General features: G+C 51.2%; 8 protein-coding genes across 8 annotated transcripts; 3 read left to right on the forward strand and 5 right to left on the reverse strand.

Moving 5' to 3' along the window:
* Window positions 1–276: 276 nt before the first annotated feature.
* Window positions 277–1,119, reverse strand: N7474_005541 (putative EF-hand calcium-binding domain protein; the record flags this gene model as incomplete). Its single annotated transcript, XM_057196956.1, has 2 exons — window positions 277–1,004; window positions 1,059–1,119. 2 exons carry the CDS (start codon window positions 1,117–1,119, stop codon window positions 277–279), a joined length of 789 nt encoding a protein of 262 aa, XP_057054352.1.
* A 1,577-nt stretch (window positions 1,120–2,696) lies between these two features.
* On the forward strand, window positions 2,697–3,743 carry N7474_005542 (zinc-binding alcohol dehydrogenase family protein; the record flags this gene model as incomplete). Its single annotated transcript, XM_057196957.1, has 1 exon — window positions 2,697–3,743. The coding sequence occupies one exon, from the start codon at window positions 2,697–2,699 to the stop codon at window positions 3,741–3,743; it is 1,047 nt and encodes a 348-aa protein (XP_057054353.1).
* Window positions 3,744–4,587: 844 nt separating this feature from the next.
* On the reverse strand, window positions 4,588–6,024 carry N7474_005543 (alkaline phosphatase family protein; the record flags this gene model as incomplete). The annotated part of the gene is made up of 1 exon (XM_057196958.1): window positions 4,588–6,024. One exon carries the CDS (start codon window positions 6,022–6,024, stop codon window positions 4,588–4,590), a length of 1,437 nt encoding a protein of 478 aa, XP_057054354.1.
* Window positions 6,025–6,480: 456 nt separating this feature from the next.
* On the reverse strand, window positions 6,481–7,524 carry N7474_005544 (uncharacterized protein; the record flags this gene model as incomplete). The annotated part of the gene is made up of 1 exon (XM_057196959.1): window positions 6,481–7,524. The coding sequence occupies one exon, from the start codon at window positions 7,522–7,524 to the stop codon at window positions 6,481–6,483; it is 1,044 nt and encodes a 347-aa protein (XP_057054355.1).
* A 745-nt stretch (window positions 7,525–8,269) lies between these two features.
* Window positions 8,270–8,707, reverse strand: N7474_005545 (uncharacterized protein; the record flags this gene model as incomplete). Its single annotated transcript, XM_057196960.1, has 1 exon — window positions 8,270–8,707. The coding sequence occupies one exon, from the start codon at window positions 8,705–8,707 to the stop codon at window positions 8,270–8,272; it is 438 nt and encodes a 145-aa protein (XP_057054356.1).
* A 1,792-nt stretch (window positions 8,708–10,499) lies between these two features.
* N7474_005546 (putative potassium/sodium P-type ATPase) lies at window positions 10,500–13,910 on the reverse strand (the record flags this gene model as incomplete). Its single annotated transcript, XM_057196961.1, has 5 exons — window positions 10,500–11,330; window positions 11,368–13,273; window positions 13,329–13,423; window positions 13,472–13,598; window positions 13,654–13,910. The coding sequence occupies 5 exons, from the start codon at window positions 13,908–13,910 to the stop codon at window positions 10,500–10,502; spliced, it is 3,216 nt and encodes a 1,071-aa protein (XP_057054357.1).
* Window positions 13,911–14,590: 680 nt separating this feature from the next.
* Window positions 14,591–15,388, forward strand: N7474_005547 (putative exosome complex subunit Rrp46; the record flags this gene model as incomplete). Its single annotated transcript, XM_057196962.1, has 2 exons — window positions 14,591–14,926; window positions 14,978–15,388. 2 exons carry the CDS (start codon window positions 14,591–14,593, stop codon window positions 15,386–15,388), a joined length of 747 nt encoding a protein of 248 aa, XP_057054358.1.
* Window positions 15,389–16,144: 756 nt separating this feature from the next.
* Window positions 16,145–18,149, forward strand: N7474_005548 (putative NAD+ kinase Utr1; the record flags this gene model as incomplete). Its single annotated transcript, XM_057196963.1, has 2 exons — window positions 16,145–17,594; window positions 17,650–18,149. The coding sequence occupies 2 exons, from the start codon at window positions 16,145–16,147 to the stop codon at window positions 18,147–18,149; spliced, it is 1,950 nt and encodes a 649-aa protein (XP_057054359.1).
* Between the last annotated feature and the right edge of the window lie 275 nt (window positions 18,150–18,424).

Genomic DNA, 18,424 nt, shown 5'->3' on the forward strand with positions numbered 1-18,424 from the left:
TCCTTTCCCTGATGCGCCTGCTACTTTCCAAGCGAAATCCGTTGGATACCCAAGCAACCAGCAAATTTGATCTCCACTGCGCCAATGTCGACTTCCTGAACCAACAGTTTCATTTGCGCCTATATTTCCGGTCTCATAGAACGGTCTCTGTAGGCGCCACAACACTTGCGTTTCAATACCGTGGCAAATTCGATTGTATATATGACCATCTCATTTCATATACTTCTATCTGATCATCACTAAAAAACGACGCCAAAATGATCATATAAAGCACCTTTACTTCTCAGCACTTCCCTGTGCAATTGCCCAACGAATCGACTCTGCAATAGTTCGACTCACAAAATCTGTCCTGGGAATCTCATGACCGCCGCCATGATCAAAGTCTCGACGCTTCTCTGGGTCGCATATACCAGAAAGCTGTACGCCAGAGGCATAGCGCGGGTCTTTGGATCCGTAAACATGCACTGTTGGAATAGAAATGCGGAACGGGCAGGTGATCTCGTTCTGCAGTTCCTCCACAGAGGCATCGGGACTGTGTGAACTCAGGCCGGTCCAGCGGCCCAAGCCGTGCTTCTGAATGGCCGAAGAGTCGGCCTGTGAATCTAGAGCACGCCGCGAAGCATCGTCCCGCTCAAGTACTTTGGCAGAGACATGAAATCCCAGGTCTTCGAGAACAGGCAAAGTAGGACCGCCGCAGATAAAGATGGCGGCCTTGAAGGGCGGCGGGAGATCCGGTGTCTCTTCCTGGTGCAAGAGTATGGCACTCGATCCAATCCAGCAGCCTTGAGAGAACATGAGTGCTGCGTCATACGGGCCATTCTTGGCAATATACTCAGATAGCCAGGTGCAGCTCGCGCGGATGGCTTCTAATGAATTTCCATCGCAGAATGAAAAGTACGGAGGACCATAGAAGAGATCAACGCCTGGGGCTGGGCCGGTCGGATATGGTCCGTCCACCCAGTCAAACTCTATGTCTTCATCGGAAAGATGGGCACGGAAGGAGGCTGCGGGACATCAGGATTAGACGTGGCGGCAATGGAATTACAGATGGAACTCACACGTTTGGGACTTAAAAATGGTACCACTAGTGCCCTTTCCGTGCAGACAAAGTATTCGCATCGTGACTGTGCTGATTCCTTTGTCGGATTGGGGGCGGGGTGATCGTGAAAGAATGCGTCAGGGACCGTTCTCCGAGTCAAAGTGTTTGGGAGTGCGCGGCAGCACCCGTCGCTTCGGACAATTTTTGGTTTTGTTAGGCTGTAAACAATTGGATGAAATTGATTGTACCTTGACTGACAGAGGCAATGATCTGGACAAAGTTGGTCTGTCAGTCGCTCACCGCAAAAGACATCGGCCCCCAGACCGACTTTTGGTTCGCGAGGGGCGCGGGGTCCCCCCACTCACGAGCGGTCATACACCAGAATACATAGTCTGGGCATATGACGTATGATGGAAGGTATATACTCCGGGGCTCACTTACGGATGCTCTGAGCAAAGAATGTCCCCTCGTTGACATCCCATTGATATTCTAAGAATGCCTGAAAAATACCTGTAGCCTGTTTGTCAGATCTGGCGCCCGCAAGACTGGTCCCCCTGTCCACCTGCGCGCCTTCGGACAAAAGGAAACTAGCCAAGTATTTGATCTTTAAACAACCTAAACACCGCATTTCTCTTCTTCTGTCTAGTTGCATACCTTTTTTTGTTCTGGATATCAAAACGTACCATCCACCATGCGACAAACCCAGGTTAACTACTGGCTTAATCTTTTAGGGCTATGGGTTACGTTAGTATTTCCCGGAGTTGTGGCCGCTTACTCGCTGGTGAAATAAGCTATTTTCCAGTAACACCCGCAACTAATCCTCTTGGTGAAAGTTTCCACACACCCCTTCGGGCCATCAGGCTCTAATGGCGGTGGAGGCTCTGGAGCCACCGTCAACTTTCTTTGTACTTCTCATGCACTTCATATATATGCTTCATAAGTAAATAATGTTTCAGATGCATATCTCTTACAATCAAACTGCGAACTCCATTGTTGCTCTCTTTTCCCGGAGGCCACCGTCATTGAATAACCGGGCAGTGCCCCTCGAATAAAGCAATTGGCAATGCTGGTATTCGGAATTTTAAGAGACAAACACTAAGGCAATAATTGCGGCAGGCCATGCGCTTTTTCCTTACTAAGAGCAAGGAAATATACTATGAGGTTTGCTAAACTAACCGGGTCCCCTCCACTCCACTATAGCGAGCTTCTTGCCGCGTTAGGAAAATGTGTTTAGGCCACACACAGCACATGTCCCCTGTGAGACGGAAACCTCGCATGCCTTGCGCCACTGACAAGAGACGACCCGCCAGGAATGTAATTCTTTGAGGGGCTGAGAAAACTAGATCCTGTATTCCACAAGTATCGTCCGGACGGATTCAACAAAACGGGTTTGCTTAGCAAAAGCAAGATTTGCTTATCACCGATCGAGCAAAAATTGGAGTTAGCTTAGCAATGATCCACATCTTTAATAGTCTATTGATAACTACGTGCTACGTACGTAGTTAAATAAGAAATCGTTGCGTAGGTTTGTCACTCGCGTCATCATTTGTAGATCGCATTTGTCATCGACAGGCACTGAGGGGCATTTAAATCCGTAGCCCCATCCTTCGTCGAAAACTACTATTCACACTCACAAGTCCTGTCGAAATTACTGAAAATGCCTACCCAAAAAGCCATTGTCGTTACTGAGCCCAAGAAGGCGGATCTTGTCACTGACAGGGCCATCCCTACTCTCCGGGACGACTATCTCCTCCTCAAAAACGTGAGCGTGGGCTTGAACCCGACGGACTGGAAGCATGTCGCTTTCCTAGCTCCTCCTGGTGTCCTGGTCGGCTGTGACTACGCTGGTGTTGTGGAAGCCGTCGGGAAAGATGTCCACAAGAAATTCAGCAAGGGCGACCGCGTGGCCGGATTCGCGCACGGTGCCAACTCGGTGCAGCCCGAAGACGGTTCTTTCGCCGAATACATCGTCGTCAAGGGTGATACCGCAATCAGAGTTCCCGCCAACCTAAGCTTCCAGGAGGCCGCCACGCTCGGTGTTGGTATTAGCACTGTCGGCCAGGCCCTCTATCAAAGCCTGAAATTGGCACTGCCCACGGATCCAATCAAAGATCAGACTCCTATTCTCATCTATGGCGGATCTACTGCTACTGGTACCCTGGCGATTCAATTCGCTAAGCTATCCGGCTACAAGGTTCTTACGACTTGCTCCCAGCACAACTTCGATCTAGTCCGCCGGCTCGGCGCGGATGCGGTCTTTGATTACAAAGATCCCAAATCCGCTGACGAGATCCGGAAAAGCACCAACAACAACCTCAAGCTTGTCTTCGATTGCATCTCTCTCGAGGCAAGTGCCAAGTTCTGCGACAATGCTCTGTCCACTGAGGGTGGCGAGTACACCGCGCTCTTGAACGTGAATATTCCCCGGCAAAACGTCAACGATCGTTTTACCCTGGCATACACTAGCATCGGCGAGGCTTTCGAATATGGCAGTATGCAAATCCCGGCCAAACCGGATGATAAGGTTTTCATGGAGAGCTTCTTGCCTGTTGCCGAGCAGCTGTTGGCCGAAGGCAAAGTCAAAGTTCACCCTCCCAAGGTTGGAAAGGATGGACTCAAGGGCGTCCTGGAGGGATTGGAATTGCTCAAAGCGGACAAAGTTAGCGGAGAGAAGCTGGTCTACAATGTGCAGGAGACTCCGTGAGTTTTGATGTACTCGGGTCCGATCTCAGAATGAGTTTTCATTAGCGCTAGTACTCCGTGCTAGGGGCGGCTGCTTGAATTCAGCTTCTACGTACCTTCTTTTGTCCCGGATTTCCATTTTTCCATAATCTGTTACAGGCGGTGGCTTTATGACCATTGCCATTGGCAATTCCTCGGTTATGCTGATTATCAAGCGCCGTCTTGTCAGGTCTTCGTTCACGCCGAAGCACTCTAGCTCCGGCCATTAATTATTAATTCACCATACTGACATTTCTAAGCGTATCTCGATCATGAACCATGGCATCCCGACAAAACCTTCATTACCGCGTATGGTTTTGCCTCGGCCTGTCCCTGCAGACGACAAGCTCAAAGCAAGATGAGCTAGTCCGAGTAAGGCTCATAGTCTCCGCAGCAAAAAGCCGAAAGCTATGATCTTGCCCGATATAGGCGGATTTTGCGGTGTTAAGGGCAAATTCGCGTGAATAACCTATCTCATAACAATTGGCGCGAACATTTGGACCATATGTTACGAAGCAAAAGTTGGTCTTGGTTAGTGATGTCCGGCCATCGGATTCGTCACCTGTCCTCGTCCGCCCTGGTCATGTATGGATAGTTATGTGGGCGCATTATTTAGTAGCTAAATATATGCAAAACTGAATTTCAATTCTAATCAAATTTTGTTTTGCAAGACAAGATATTTTGAAACAGCCTGATGACTATATCTAACACAAGAACATCATGAGCAAACATGTTCAGTTTCTCAAAGTAGCAAAGGCGCATAGAATGAAAATCAACAAGGCAAGTCACTTTTTCTGGAAATTTAATGCGAGACCGGTAGAGACCGATCAGTTTCTGGAAACAGAACCAGGCGGGGGGATAACACCGGCTCCAGTAGTAGAACAGGCGAGCGCCTCGGTAGTGTTTCCAGGGGCAGCAAGAGCGGGCATCTTTGGGAAAGTTGGCTCCTTGCGCTTTAGGGCATCGAGGTCCAGAAAATCAAGCATATCGTTGGCATTGGCATCCCGATAGGTGAAAGCCGGGAGGTTCCACTTCCTCTGGAGTGTGGCAAGCACGGATGTCTGATCGTAGACAACACTGCTCACATATTTGCCAGCCTTTGCGTATGGCGAGACCACTATGGCGGGCACACGGAAGCCCAGACGGCCATAGCCTTCATATAGATACTCCCCTGGCTGGACATGTGGAGGAACCTCGTCGGGAATCAGGGCCGGGGGTGGAGGCACATGGTCATAGTACCCACCGTGCTCATCGTAGTTCAGGATGAACATGGTCTTGGACCAAAGAGGGGACTGGCCGATAGAATTGACCACGTCAGCCAGAAGTGCCTCTCCGTTAACAACATTTTGGGGATTTTCTTGGGACTGGTTGGCGTAGTTGGGATCGATGAAGCTGAACGCCGGCAGGTTTCCTTCCAACGCATCAACCATAAATTGGGGCAGATCCTTGTGGTGCTTGGTTTCAGTGTCGTAGTTGTTTTTGCCAAAGAAATCGGGTGTGTTGCCGCTGATATCTCTCCAGCAGCAGTCCGGGGCGTAATTGTTCCATGAGATGCCGTGTTTGTCCAGCTCGTTGAAGATCGTACCGGCAGGAGCGTACCCGGCAGTCAAATTCACGTTGTCATCAACGATCCCACGCGGGGTGCCAGCAATAAGGAAACGTCGATTTGGCCATGTCTGTGCCAAGAGGGAGCAAAAGAATCGATCTCCAATAGGGAAGTGCTCGGCCAAACTGTATGTGAATGGCAGGTGGTCCGAGGTATAGTAGCCCATAGCAACACCGCCCACCATCTCATCGATGGTAGAGCTAATGCGCGTGCGGACGAAGCCGGCGTTTGTACCATTATCATAAGCATTGTGGCTTGCCAGCCACTCCTGGCTCGGTCGGCCTGGCAGCTGACAGGTGTTGGGCATGGGGAAAGCATGCTGAAGGGATCCATTGGGATAAGGATTGGTGTTCAGAACTTCTCCATTCGATCCCACACTGAGGCCATCACCGCGCCCAAGCATACCAAGCATATTGTCGAAGGAATGATTTTCAAGTTGCAAGAAGACAATGTGCTCGATGTCTGGCATTGTGTCTGTCCCGGGCTCCAGGTCAGGGAACGGCAGCGACCCAGGTTGCCGCAGATTTGAACGACCGAGGGCTCTAAGAGCTGCAGCAACATCCTCATCGGATTGACCAGTAGTGACATGGTACCGACGCGCCTGTGCAGTGTAGGACAGAGCAAGAATTGCAGTTGTTGACCACGTCGGGAACCGCATGATGGGCGATCCGAAATAGCAACCAGGGAGTGAAGATTGAAAGAAGGGAAAATTAAGAATGTAGCCTTAATTAAATAATTGAAGGGTTCTCTTATACAATACACGATGCAGGGGTCTATAGATGCTGGACCCATCAGAGGCCATGCACGTGGCTGCCGGATGCTTGTTTGGTGGAGTACGTTGCAACGACCTTCGGTCGGGAAAGCTTGTAGCTTGCCAAAAGTAGGTTAATAGCGGGAATCCCCGACAACTAAGTGCCTATTTCGGATGGATTAAGCAGATCACCGATTCAAATAGATAAATCCGGCGCTTTGTTCGGCTCTTGGTGAGGGGGTGCCCTAGCACGGGCCCGCGTCGTTGGTCGAGGTGGAAAGACGGACGGGGATAATTATAAGCGTCGGAGAATTAGTATAAGTCTCGGAGAGATTTTGGGGTCAAAATAGTCCTATTCTAGTGTCACTCTATCACTACCTCAACATTGTTATTCTCTATCCAGGTTCTTCGGCTCCTCCCGACGTGCTGAGTGCCACGAACATCCTCCCGGTGTGTCTCTTCAACGTCAAATTCCGCAGGAATACCGAGAATCTCCAGGCATCCAGCTTGCTCCGCAGCAGTCATCACTAAATTCTTGTAGTGTTTGTCATACTCTTCTTTAGTATACTGTCGGACCATTTCATAAGAATAGTGCCAGGCAAACCAAACCTCCTCCAACGTGGTGGGCCCCCATCGCAAGTTCAATAAACGGAGGACAATTGCGAGATCTTGCAGATGCAAATCTTCCAGATATATAATGAGCTTCAAGTGTGCATCACTCCCGGGCGCCTGCACCAGAAGATCAATAAGAGCTTGAAGATCACTATGTCGTTTTCCTTGAAAAGGCATAATACCGGAAAGCCGTCCAGCCAGTTGAGCGACATAGGCAAGTGGAAGTATGATGCATAGGAGAAAGAACAGACCCCAAAGAATATTTCTGTTGTACCCAAATATTGCGTCCAAGGCAGAGCAAAGTTTGTGCTCCAATGTCTGGCTCCGTACAGGCTGTGGGTCAACGATAAAAGTGATATCGCGTGCCAGTTCCAATAGCATCGAATACCCGCAAAGAATGCGATAGGTTTTGGATATGTCTTTCGGAATTGTGCTGAATGGTCCGTATCTGGGGATGTGTACATGAACGCAAACAGTCGCATTCCGATAGATGATGTTGAGTGCCTCATGCCGAAGTTGCTTATTCACACAAGCAAAACTGAACGATGTCATAGAATGGCATTTGAGACCAGTAGAACTGATAGTGAAGTCCTTTGGCTCTATCTCCCGTCCCGTGCGATATCCATTGTATCGAAGTTTTTGCCATGCCTCGAGCTCGTGTGTAGAGTATGTAGAGCGGATGGCGTACTTGATGATCTTGCTACGAAGCTCATATGGTAAGTCGAGGAAACGAAAATGGGCATCTGTCCTTGGCTTCGAACCTTTTACAGGGTTATCAGCTGTTGTCTCTAGCATGAATCTGCAAACAACCAACCTGAAAGAGAGGCCATAGGAATAGGTGTGCCTTGATGTCGTGAGATATGCCAAGTCATAATCTGTACCAGGCATATTATTCCAGTAATTTGTCCGCCTGGCTACAGAGGTCGTGTGGCTGTGTACGTTTATTGGGGAGGCAGCCTGGCGGTCATAGGGGTCCAGGTTCTCGTATTATTGCCCACAGCTTCCGAGGTGGCGCAGCCGGGTCGCCAGAAACCAATCGCTTGAATAGCCCCTTTTACCCGTCTCTATTTATACATTTGATCCCCAACAACTAAACATCCCAGTAGTCAGTGTGTTGCCTGCAATGGACAAAATAACCGCTTGGATCTTCACACGGATTTCTTATCTCAATTAAACTCAGCTTAGTTTCTCCATTTCCCCCTTCCTGAAAGTCGTGAACTTGCACAACGTCCATATGGAGAGAACGTGCTGCCCCAGACTACACGGTACCAGTTATTCACCAGGATGCGGGCTACAAAGATTTTAACGTTCTATCAAAGAGTAGAGAGTTGCCATGGATGTCAGAACTACTTCCGCTTTATTCAACTAGCAAACTACTCGACCAGGGAAGAACATGTTATTCACATGCAAGCTCACATTATGTCCACCATTCCATTCACCCACAGCAGAATTTAAGTACAAAAAAGATATTATTGTCATCATAAAATCAGCCTGTATCTCAGCCTCCCTTCCTCCGCTCCTTCTCATGTTGTTCTCACAATCAGGGGAGAGCAGCGGGAGCGTAGCTCTGGTTAGGCTTGACGACTTTCCCAGCCTGAACCTGCTTGTCGGTGTAAGCGGGCCAGATAATGTGACGGTTCACGTTGTTGACAACGGAAAAGGTAGTGAAGCCATTGCCGGGACCAAACTGGCCGCTCCAGCCCGACGTGATGGTATAACTGCCGCAATCAGAAGGCCCTCCGTTGGCCTGGGAGGCGTCGGCGCCCTTCACGACGTAGGTGCAAGCGGTGGCAGCAGCGGCGGCGGTACCGACTTCGATATCAAAGGTCCAGGTGCACGAGGTGTCCTTGGCGTTGCAGACACGCTTCATGTTCTCGATAGTCCACTCAGGACCTGCGGCCATCATTGACACGGTGGTAGCAGGGGCGGCCATGGCCGCCGAGACGAGGGTGGTCAGAACAAGCGAAGAGATATGCATGTTTGCGGTTCGTGGATTTTGGGAGGTAGAAGTGGAGAAGCTTGGAATGGGGATTTATGTAGTATGAAGGGAGATGAGCTGCGGATGAGAGAAGAAATAAGAACATCAATTGAAGGAGCGAACGAAGGTATTTAAAGCTTTTCTTCAACACCATCCCTCGTATTCTCATAGCTACATTCTCTGGTATGTTTCCTTGAAGTAGACTAGTGCATGTAACAGTACAAGAAGAACACGTACGGAATACTCCGACAGACGCCTGCTAGTCATGTCTTACTCAGGTATAAGTGAGACATCTAGCGTAAAGTATAGGTTCCGAGTACATCATAACAACTTGACATCACTGCTGAGTACTCTGCACAGTGTAAGACACACTCAAGACCCAGCCAATCAAATCTTGGCTGCTACAGGTTCCCCCGCTTATGTGCTCACAAAGAGCCACATGTTCCCGAGCCGTCAGCAGCCTCAAAGGGTCACCAGCGCAACGAACATCAAAGATCTTGTTTTCAGGTTCTCTGGGCCGAGAAACGGAGAGGATGTGACAGCGTATGCAGGCGACAAAGCAAAAGAGGCAAAATTAGCCCTTGAATTTCACCAGTCGTCGCTTTACACATCGAATAAAAGGACCCGTGAGATTGATGCCGGAAATGACCGCTTTCAGGCCAGAAAGGGTGCTTTTCCACTTGCAACTTCTAGCGGTGAGGCGCCGCTTGACCACCCAGCCAGCACACATGTACCCCGCTTGCATGAACCAGTTTTCCCTTCAAACTGTTTCGGCGAAGCCGAATCCCGAGAAATAACGTACGAGTCAGAAACCTTCGCAATGCTGGTACTGAATTAACTTTCCGTTCTATATTTGTTTTTTCGTCTCTTCGAAATAGACAATATCACCGACCACGGTGGAATAATTCCTAAAATACTTCTCCTAGTGCAACGCTAACCTACAGCGTGACTACCACGTGCCCATCATCGTCCCTACAAGTCGATAGCCAATACCGCAGTGTTGATGAGGACCACGTCAATAGTCCTGTAACGGCGGTACGACCAGCATCGAGATATTGCACCATCTGTGGCTGTAATTGGATAGGATACATACTCTCTGTTTCTTCCAGCGGATATGCCAGCTCCTTATGGATGAACTACGTGGATATTTTCCCGGATGCAGAAATACGACAAACCTGTTGAAGAAAAACAAATCCACATTGGTTGGGCTACGTTCGCTGCACCTTGGGACTTGTCAGAAACGGCATAGACAATTTTGGTACTGAATATGATACATGATTCTTTGCATAGTGGCAGATTGGAGGACGTATTATGCATCTTAAAGGAGTGGATAACGGATCTTAGTAAAACTGTGGCTCTTGTCTATACTACATGATATATCCGGTCATTATGAAAACAATGACGCTCAATTCGGCGTGCCGATCTCGCAAGTCTCAGTTAGTAGCTCCATGCATCTCTAGACAATTAGGGTAATTACGACATTTACGGTTTGTAGGAAGACCTAATCTCTGTAAAGTCAGGAACAATATATGCTTCTGTCTTCACTTGATCCTAAGTCCATTAAGATCTTGCATTCTAAATTTTCTAGCATCCTTAACTTTTCTATTGATTGCTCATGTCCGTTTTTAGAAATTGACGGCACATATTATTGGTTTGAATCACACTGTCATTCTGGAGCATAGAAAACATAACAAATAAAGATCAACCCCAGCGTGTTGAACACTGGTGCCAGCCATGCAGGCACAACCTACCCCGCGGTTGAATCGAGGTGACCCAATAAACAACAATATCATCATTTCATCTCGACACTGGCATTAGCGCTCATCGACAAAGGTGTCGACGTAGCCAACCCAGCCCGGAACTCCGCATCCTCCAGGGTCAAAATACCATGCTTCCCACTCCCGATCCGCAGCGCCCGTTTTACAGCCTTCCAGCTCTCAACACCAAGCAGATACACAGCCGTGCAGCCGACGACAATTCCCCATTCCCATGTAATAGCGTGGTGCTTAAACACAAGTTCGTTTATCACGGGCAGATAAACAACAGGGAACGCAATGATGAATCCAGCCATGACAGCGCAGAAGAGGAAGCGGTTGCGCCAGACTGTCGGGAACACAGATAGGGCTTGTGGATAGCGAATGGGATCCATGTTGAAGAGGGATCGGGAGAAGTGTTTCACTTCCCAGGCCGTGATGAGTAACAGAAATGTCAACGTTGCGTACGTAGTAGCTCGGGCACGGAAGACTGTATCGCAAGTCGGGTTGTATTCCTGGTTACATCCCTCGCCTAGATCGGAGGCCCCGACGCCGGCGGCATAGATGACACAGATGAATGAGATGAGGCAGAGCGAGCCCATGAATGTGCCATAGATCATCTTGTCTACTATCAACTCCCGGGTAAAGACACCTACGCGGAGGTTGTGCGGTGGTCTGTACATGATGTCTGGTTGGGCTTCTTCTAGGCCGAGGCCCACGGCTAGGAAGGAGGATGTGACCAGGTTGGCCCATAGGATTTCTAGAGGCGAGAGCGGGAAGACGGAGCTGCCATCTGCGTCTTTGAATGCTAGGGCAATCAGAAGGAGAATGACCTGGGCGATGTTTGAGATGAGAAGGTGCATGAGAAACTGCGTTGCTAGTTAGTAGAGGTATATTCGAGACAACAAAAATATGGCTTGCCTTTTGAATGTTATCAAACAATCGTCTTCCCTCCTCAACGGCTTTGACGATCGACGCAAAATTATCATCGGTCAGAACCATATCCGCCGCTTCCTTCGCGACATCGCTGCCATTCTTGCCCATCGCAATACCAACATCTGCCCTTTTCAGAGCAGGAGAATCATTGACGCCGTCACCAGTCATAACACAAAACGCCCGCCGCCGATGCATTGCCTCGACCATGCGGACCTTTGTTGTGGGACTGCATCGTGCGATTACCAGAGGTAGCTCCTCAATGCTGTCGATGTCGGAATCGGAAAGTTTATCGAACTCATCGGCGGACATGACCAATTTTCTGCATTTCACAGAAGCATCCAGACGATCGAGGATTCCTACTTCCGACGCTATAGCGGTGGCGGTTTTGATATGGTCGCCTGTCAGCATGTGCACTGTAATGCCTGCCATTTGACATTTGCGCACTGCTGCAGCTGTTTCCATTCGCGGTGGATCATAAAGTCCGACAAGGCCCGCGAACTGCAAGTTTGACTCTGCTGAGTCCCGCGGTGCGATTTTAGAGGAGTCATCCATGGGAACGGTTTTGTGGGCAACGCATAAAACTCGGAGGCCTTCGCCTGCCATTCGATCGGCGGTTTCTTTGATGATACTTATCTCGGCCTCGCTGGCTGAGACATGAGGAAGGACTGCTTCGGGTGCACCCTTGGTGTAGACCTCGTTAATCTTATTGGTGGAATTGGTGTAAATCACCGTCATTTTCTTGATAGCGGAGTCAAATGGGTATTCCGTGTGAAGGTCGAGTTTGCGCTTTTCAAGGATCGAATTCTTTCCAAATTCAAAACGCATAGCCAAAATTTGCAACGCAATTTCGGTAGGCTCGCCGATAGCAGTCCATATATTGTTGGCTTGATGCACGGCTGATAAATTGCAGAGAGCTATTGCCGAGAAGAAGACATGTAGCGCAGGATGCTGCTCGATTGGCTGACTCGAGTTCCAGTCCATCCCATCGAGTTGAACCAGGCCGCTTGTTGGGTCATATGGATTAGTCGTTTCCCGCACTGTCATAGTCCCCGCATTTGGAATCCAAGCACATCGAGCGATCATTTTCCCCTGTGTGAGAGTGCCAGTTTTGTCGGAACAGATATTGGTGACACCTCCGACGGCCTCAAGGCATTGTAACTTGCGGACAATTACATTACCTTTGGCCATTGCCTTGGTGCCCACAGCCATAGTAATGGTCAGAACCGCGATCAAGGACTCCGGGATGACAGCAACAGCAACACAGATGCCGTATATAAGCACTTCCCCCTGAACATTCCATTTATTGACAGAAAAGACAATAACAGCAAGAAGAATGGCCAGACCAAAAAGCAGGAGGGCAAACTTGCTCAGTTTCACTTGCAAGGGAGTACCCACCAGACCCAGAATGTTCATGGCAGAAGATTTCATCCGTAGAGCTACACGTGCGAACGGATTTGCGCTGTCGTCGCTTCTCTTATCCTGAAGCAATTGAGCAATCTTCCCAACTTCAGATCGCATCCCAGTCGCAGTGACAATCCCCATTGCTCGACCTTGGGTCATGCTGCAGCCTGAGTATGCCATGTTTGTTCTGTCGCCAATTGGTATGTCCGGGGTAACCAGTGTTATATCTGGGGTTTTCAAGACCGGAAGAGATTCGCCGGTGAGAAGAGCTTCATCCATTGATGCATTCATGCCGTCGAATAGACGTAGGTCGGCGGGTACAATATCACCAACTGCTAGCTGAACGATGTCGCCGACGACTAGTGACTCTGCTTTCACAGAGACAAGACGATTGTCGCGGATGGCCTTGCATACCGGTGCCGACAGACAGTGGAGGGAGAGGATGTCTTTCTCTGCGCGATAGTCTTGTATGAACCTGATCTGCTATTAGCTATACATAATACAAGGAAGAATCATTGGAAGCTATTCACCCCACGACGATATTGAGAACAATGACGGCAGTGATCACCCCGCCTTCGATATAATCGTGTATGCCATAAGACAGGCCCATTGTAAGAAGTAAGACCTGGCTTATTAGTTGAGGTCAGGAAGGATCTCCACAACCGATCCTTACCAAAGTCAAACTATTGGACACCTGCCTCAGCAGTATCCCCCAGACGGAGACACTCTCCATCTCCCCCACCGTATTTGGGCCATCCCGCTCGAAGCGAGCGGCCGCTTCCGCGCTGGAAAGTCCATAACTAAATCGGATCTGGTGAGAAGTAAATTTCTATGGCCGTCACATCCTGGACATACCGCGGGTCTGTCTGAAGAAGAATCGATAGGCGGGAGGGGGTAATGAGATGGGCATTTTCCTCGGAATTCTCTTTCGCAGGTTCGATGGACGTAGGTTTCTCGTTCGTGGGCTTATTGGATTTCTCGTTCACAACGGAAGGTTGGGCTTCTACTCTGTCGGAAGCTACATTTGCATGTTGATCTTGAATATGTCCCGTACAAGGACATATAGGAGGTTCTGTCGATTCCTCGACATCGGGGGACGTCTCTATGCCCATTCAATAAGGAAGTGAAGATGTCGAAAAAGTTGGCAAGATCGAGATTACGTCAGTCGGCGAGATGAACTGCAATGGAATCCGGGGGATGGATTATGGGGAGACAATCAAGGGAACAAGAGAGAGCCCTCCGCCATCCAAAGAGGGACAATCGGCTGATATAATGATGTGCTAGCATGAGGGGGAGGCCGCCCAGCCAGCGAAGGGGAGGGGCTGTTTCATGAAGCCACACGGTCATTGGAGAGCATCTCTTGGCCGTCATGATCCGGCCGGATAGCTTGCGGCTATGCTGGCTCGATCCAGCCGCTAGAGTCTTGGAAGGTTAAGCAAGGGTTCGGATTGGATGAGGCCGGACAGCCACGACTTGGGTCCCCAAACAGGATTGCTGCTTGCTTCGCCTCCGTGGTTTCCGACGAGTCAGCCCGGGACTGCTTTGCGGGCCCAGCCGCCTTTCCAATACGGACCGATAAGCGTGTATTTTGACAGAATCGAGATGATGGAGAAGATCACGAAGAAGTGAGCTCAAGGTTAAAGCTCTGGATGTCACCGCTACCTCGAAGTATAGTGGCGAGCAGTGGTTGGTGCAGGTACCAGATACCCACCCTCGGTCCGCGACCCACCACCGGCAGAAAAACTGCGTCTTGAACTTCCGTCACCTTCACCAAACGACTACCACCCTCACCATGGTCGGGCCAACAGCTTCCCTCGCTCCCCTTCATCGGGCCGATGGCTCGTCATCCTACACGTGCCCTGCGACCGGCTATGAACTGCTGGGCGCCGTCAATGCCCCCGTCGAGCTCCCCGCACGCCGCGATGCCTTGAAGCCCGAGGAAGCCACTGTGGAGGTGTTTGTTAAGCCTGGCACCACCACCGCTGGGGTGGGAGAGCGATATGTCGAGGGCATTCTGCGGAGTGTCCTTGCAACAGTCATTCTGGGTCGGGAGAAGGGACTCCCTCAGCGCGGCGTGGTGATTACACTGGCTATTGTCGGTGGTGAGAATGTGGAACGTGGTGACTCGGTGAGCAATTCTTTGGATATCTTGATGGAATTTGGGCTAACTCCGTCTTAGTATTTGACCCTTCTACCAGCCCTCCTGCACACTTCCCTGCTCGCCCTTTTGTCCGCCGCCGTGCCCCTCTCCATGACTTTCTCCGCGACTTTGCTCGGCGTGACAAAATCCGGCATCATCATCCCCGACCCTTCTCCGGCCGACGCGAAAGCAATGGCCTCGCTCCACGCGCTAGCCTTTTCATCGAAGGGCCATCTCTTGCTCAACGAGAGTCAGGGACGATTCGAGTTTGATACATGGGAAGCCGTTCGTCAAACAGCCCTCGGCATCTGCCACAATGCTGCGGTAAGTGCCGATGGCGATGTCTCCATGGGTGAGGGAGCAGAGAGCGCACAGCTACACGGCTTCGTGCGTGAGACCGTGGAGGACCAAGTGCACCGCGACTACGCATGGAAGATGGATGCCGTCTGAAGTGGTGGCTACCCTGCGCCACTCCAAACCACATCAAGAAGCGGATAAGCAAGGTGGATGGATCATGTCCTCGCTATCTCTCCCCAGGCCATAATGGCTGGTCTTATACCTCATTCCAGCCATGTCACTCCAGACGCCGTGACGGGCCCAGCCCTGCAGGGACGCCGTGGTGATATGTTTCTCTCGACGGCATCGCCAGGGATCCATCCGCCTGCGATCTACATATGCAGAAAACAGCCGAAATAGTCCCCTGATTAGACTCATCACGTCTGCTGTGCCACAAGGAATGCTGGGCAACGTCAGCTTTAGTCGAGGTTGAATGAACAAGGCTACTATTCCTTTGTTGTACGTAGACGACTAGCCTTAGTTGATCCTGTATCCAAGTGGCCCAATTCTATTTTTCTCCTTCATCCCTTCCTTTCCTCCCCTCTTCTCTTCTCTCTTCATCCTCCCCTTCACTTTCACTTCATCTCCAGCACCATCTGTGGAGTAGATCGGCGCCTGGTCAGAATTTATCCGGTCGCATCCCTGTCACCACCGAAAAAAAAATTTAGTTGAACAACCAGAAAACAACCCACCCGTGGAAATCGGTGGAAGACAGAACCAACCGATCGCTGACTGGCCCCGGGCTGCACTGCGACCCACGGGCACAGCTTTAGCCCGCAATCGCCGTTACATCCGGGAGGTCAATCAAGGTATCTCCAGATCGCGACTTGTGCAGCTTCCGTCATCCGCATCGCTCCCACGCAGCCACCCATGGCCTCCAGCCGTGATCAACCTCGGCCGTCTGACGTGCCCTCGACGCTCGCACCCGTTGTTGCTGTTGCTCCCAATGCGTCTCACCCTCCGCCCTCCCAATCCGCTGCTGCTACTGCCCCACCCCCCGCATCAGCATCGACTGTCGGGGCGGCACTTCTCCGGGATTATGCCCTTCATATAGAGCCCTCGCAGACACACAACGACATCCACCGGCCCGACTCAAACCCCAGAGCTCCCGGCTGCGCTGCGCTGCCAACCCAGAAGACTGAGCCGACCAGGGAAGAGGCCGCCGGCTGGCCGTTACCCCCACGTTCGACTCTCCGTCCATTCCGCCAGAACTCTCTCCGCAACCAAAAGGCGTTATCGACAGACTGCATCCCGCGCCAAACGATCATGAAGGCCCTGGCCTCGCGGTCGGCCTTGGCCAACAGCAATAACCAGAACGCGCCGCTAGCCGGCCCATGGACGGGCCTCACGGCCAACAGCTCCTCCAGCCAGGTATCGCCTCCAGCGGAGGAACGGGACCGAGAGCGCCGGTGCAGTAATACCTCGTCACAGTTGTCTGCGGCGCTCTCGAGCCTGCAACTAAATGGTTATCACGAGCGATCACCCGCCACGGCGCGGCTCATGTTGCAGTCACCCTGCTATTTCCACCAACGGTTCGACGGCGCTGTCAACATCGAAAAAATGCTGGAGGAGATTGCGGATGATGAATGGCTGTCACACTCGCGGCTGGTCCAGACTGCAACGGGAGTCCGCGAGGTGTCGAAGCAACTGCAACGACGGCCCATCAAACGCGCTGTTCGGAACGTTATGATCGTCACCAAGGCAAGAGATAATAGCTTGGTGCATCTGACCCGTGAGGTGACCGAGTGGTTACTCTCGACGCCTCGCTACGGAAATGAACTGGGTGTGAATGTCTACGTCGACGCGAAACTGCGCAACTCCAAGCGCTTCGATGCCGCGGGTCTGCTACAGAAGGACCCGCGCTATACACAAATGCTACAATTCTGGACACCTGATCTCTGCTGGACATCGCCCGATAAGTTCGACCTGGTCTTGACTCTCGGTGGTGATGGCACAGTGCTTTTTACTTCCTGGTTGTTCCAACGCGTGGTACCTCCGGTTCTCTGCTTCTCTCTCGGCAGTCTGGGCTTCTTGACCAACTTCGAGTTCTCCGACTACAAGTCACATCTGAACGCCGTTATGGGCGAGGTCGGCATGCGCGTCAATCTCCGCATGCGATTCACCTGCACGGTCTTCCGCAGGGACCGGACCAAAGGTGCCGAGGCGGGCGCGGTGGAGGAAGGGGAGCAATTTGAGGTTCTGAACGAGCTTGTCATCGACCGGGGACCTTCCCCCTACGTATCCAATCTGGAGTTATACGCGGACAACGAGCTGTTGACCGTCGTCCAGGCGGACGGCTGCATCTTTTCCACTCCAACCGGTATGTCTCACAAGCTTTGGTTACACATCACGCAAAACTCACCGTCGTATTACAGGTTCAACCGCCTATTCCCTTTCCGCGGGTGGTTCTTTAATCCACCCCTCGATCCCTGGCATCCTCCTCACCCCAATCTGCCCTCACACCCTCTCCTTTCGGCCCATGGTCCTCTCAGACTCGCATCTCCTCCGAATCGCCGTGCCGCACGCATCTCGCTCAACTGCCTACTGCTCCTTCGACGGCAAGGGCCGCGTCGAGCTCCGCCAGGGCGACTATGTCACCATCGAAGCAAGTCAGTACCCGTTCCCAACTGTCGTCGCCGACAGCGGCGAGTGGTTCACCAGTGTCCAGCGTGCTCTGCGCTGGAACACGCGCGGTGCTGTCCAGAAGAGCTGGGACGGCCGGCCGGACGGTAACGAAGATTTCGAAGACGAAGAGTGGGATATCGACACAGACGCCGGACTCACTGGGACAGATAGCGGGATTGGGCCAAGTGAGGATGGTGATGCGCTGTCTCCGAATCCGATGCGGAGACAGATGAGCTTGCTGAATATGTAACCTGCTCTCCATCTTCTCGCCAACTGTTGTGCTCGTTATACGCCTTTGCTTTTCCTTTCTCTCGGCTTCGGCGTTGCGTTTCCATTCGACCTTTGTCTTGCATCACTTGCATACCCTGTCTCCCTTCCTTTTGTGATTTTTTCTCCCGTTTGCTCCCATAGATCCACGAGTTTCCTTTGTTGATGAGTGCTAGAACTGAGCCGGCCACTGTCTTTTTTTGCGCGGGACTGGACTCGCATGACGATATGATTGGATTTTGACTGTTGCTAGATACT

This window comes from Penicillium riverlandense (genome assembly GCF_028828495.1).
Source record: "Penicillium riverlandense strain IBT 135883 chromosome Unknown utg000003l_segment0_segment0, whole genome shotgun sequence".
In the NCBI taxonomy this organism is placed as follows: Eukaryota; Fungi; Ascomycota; class Eurotiomycetes; order Eurotiales; family Aspergillaceae; genus Penicillium; species Penicillium riverlandense.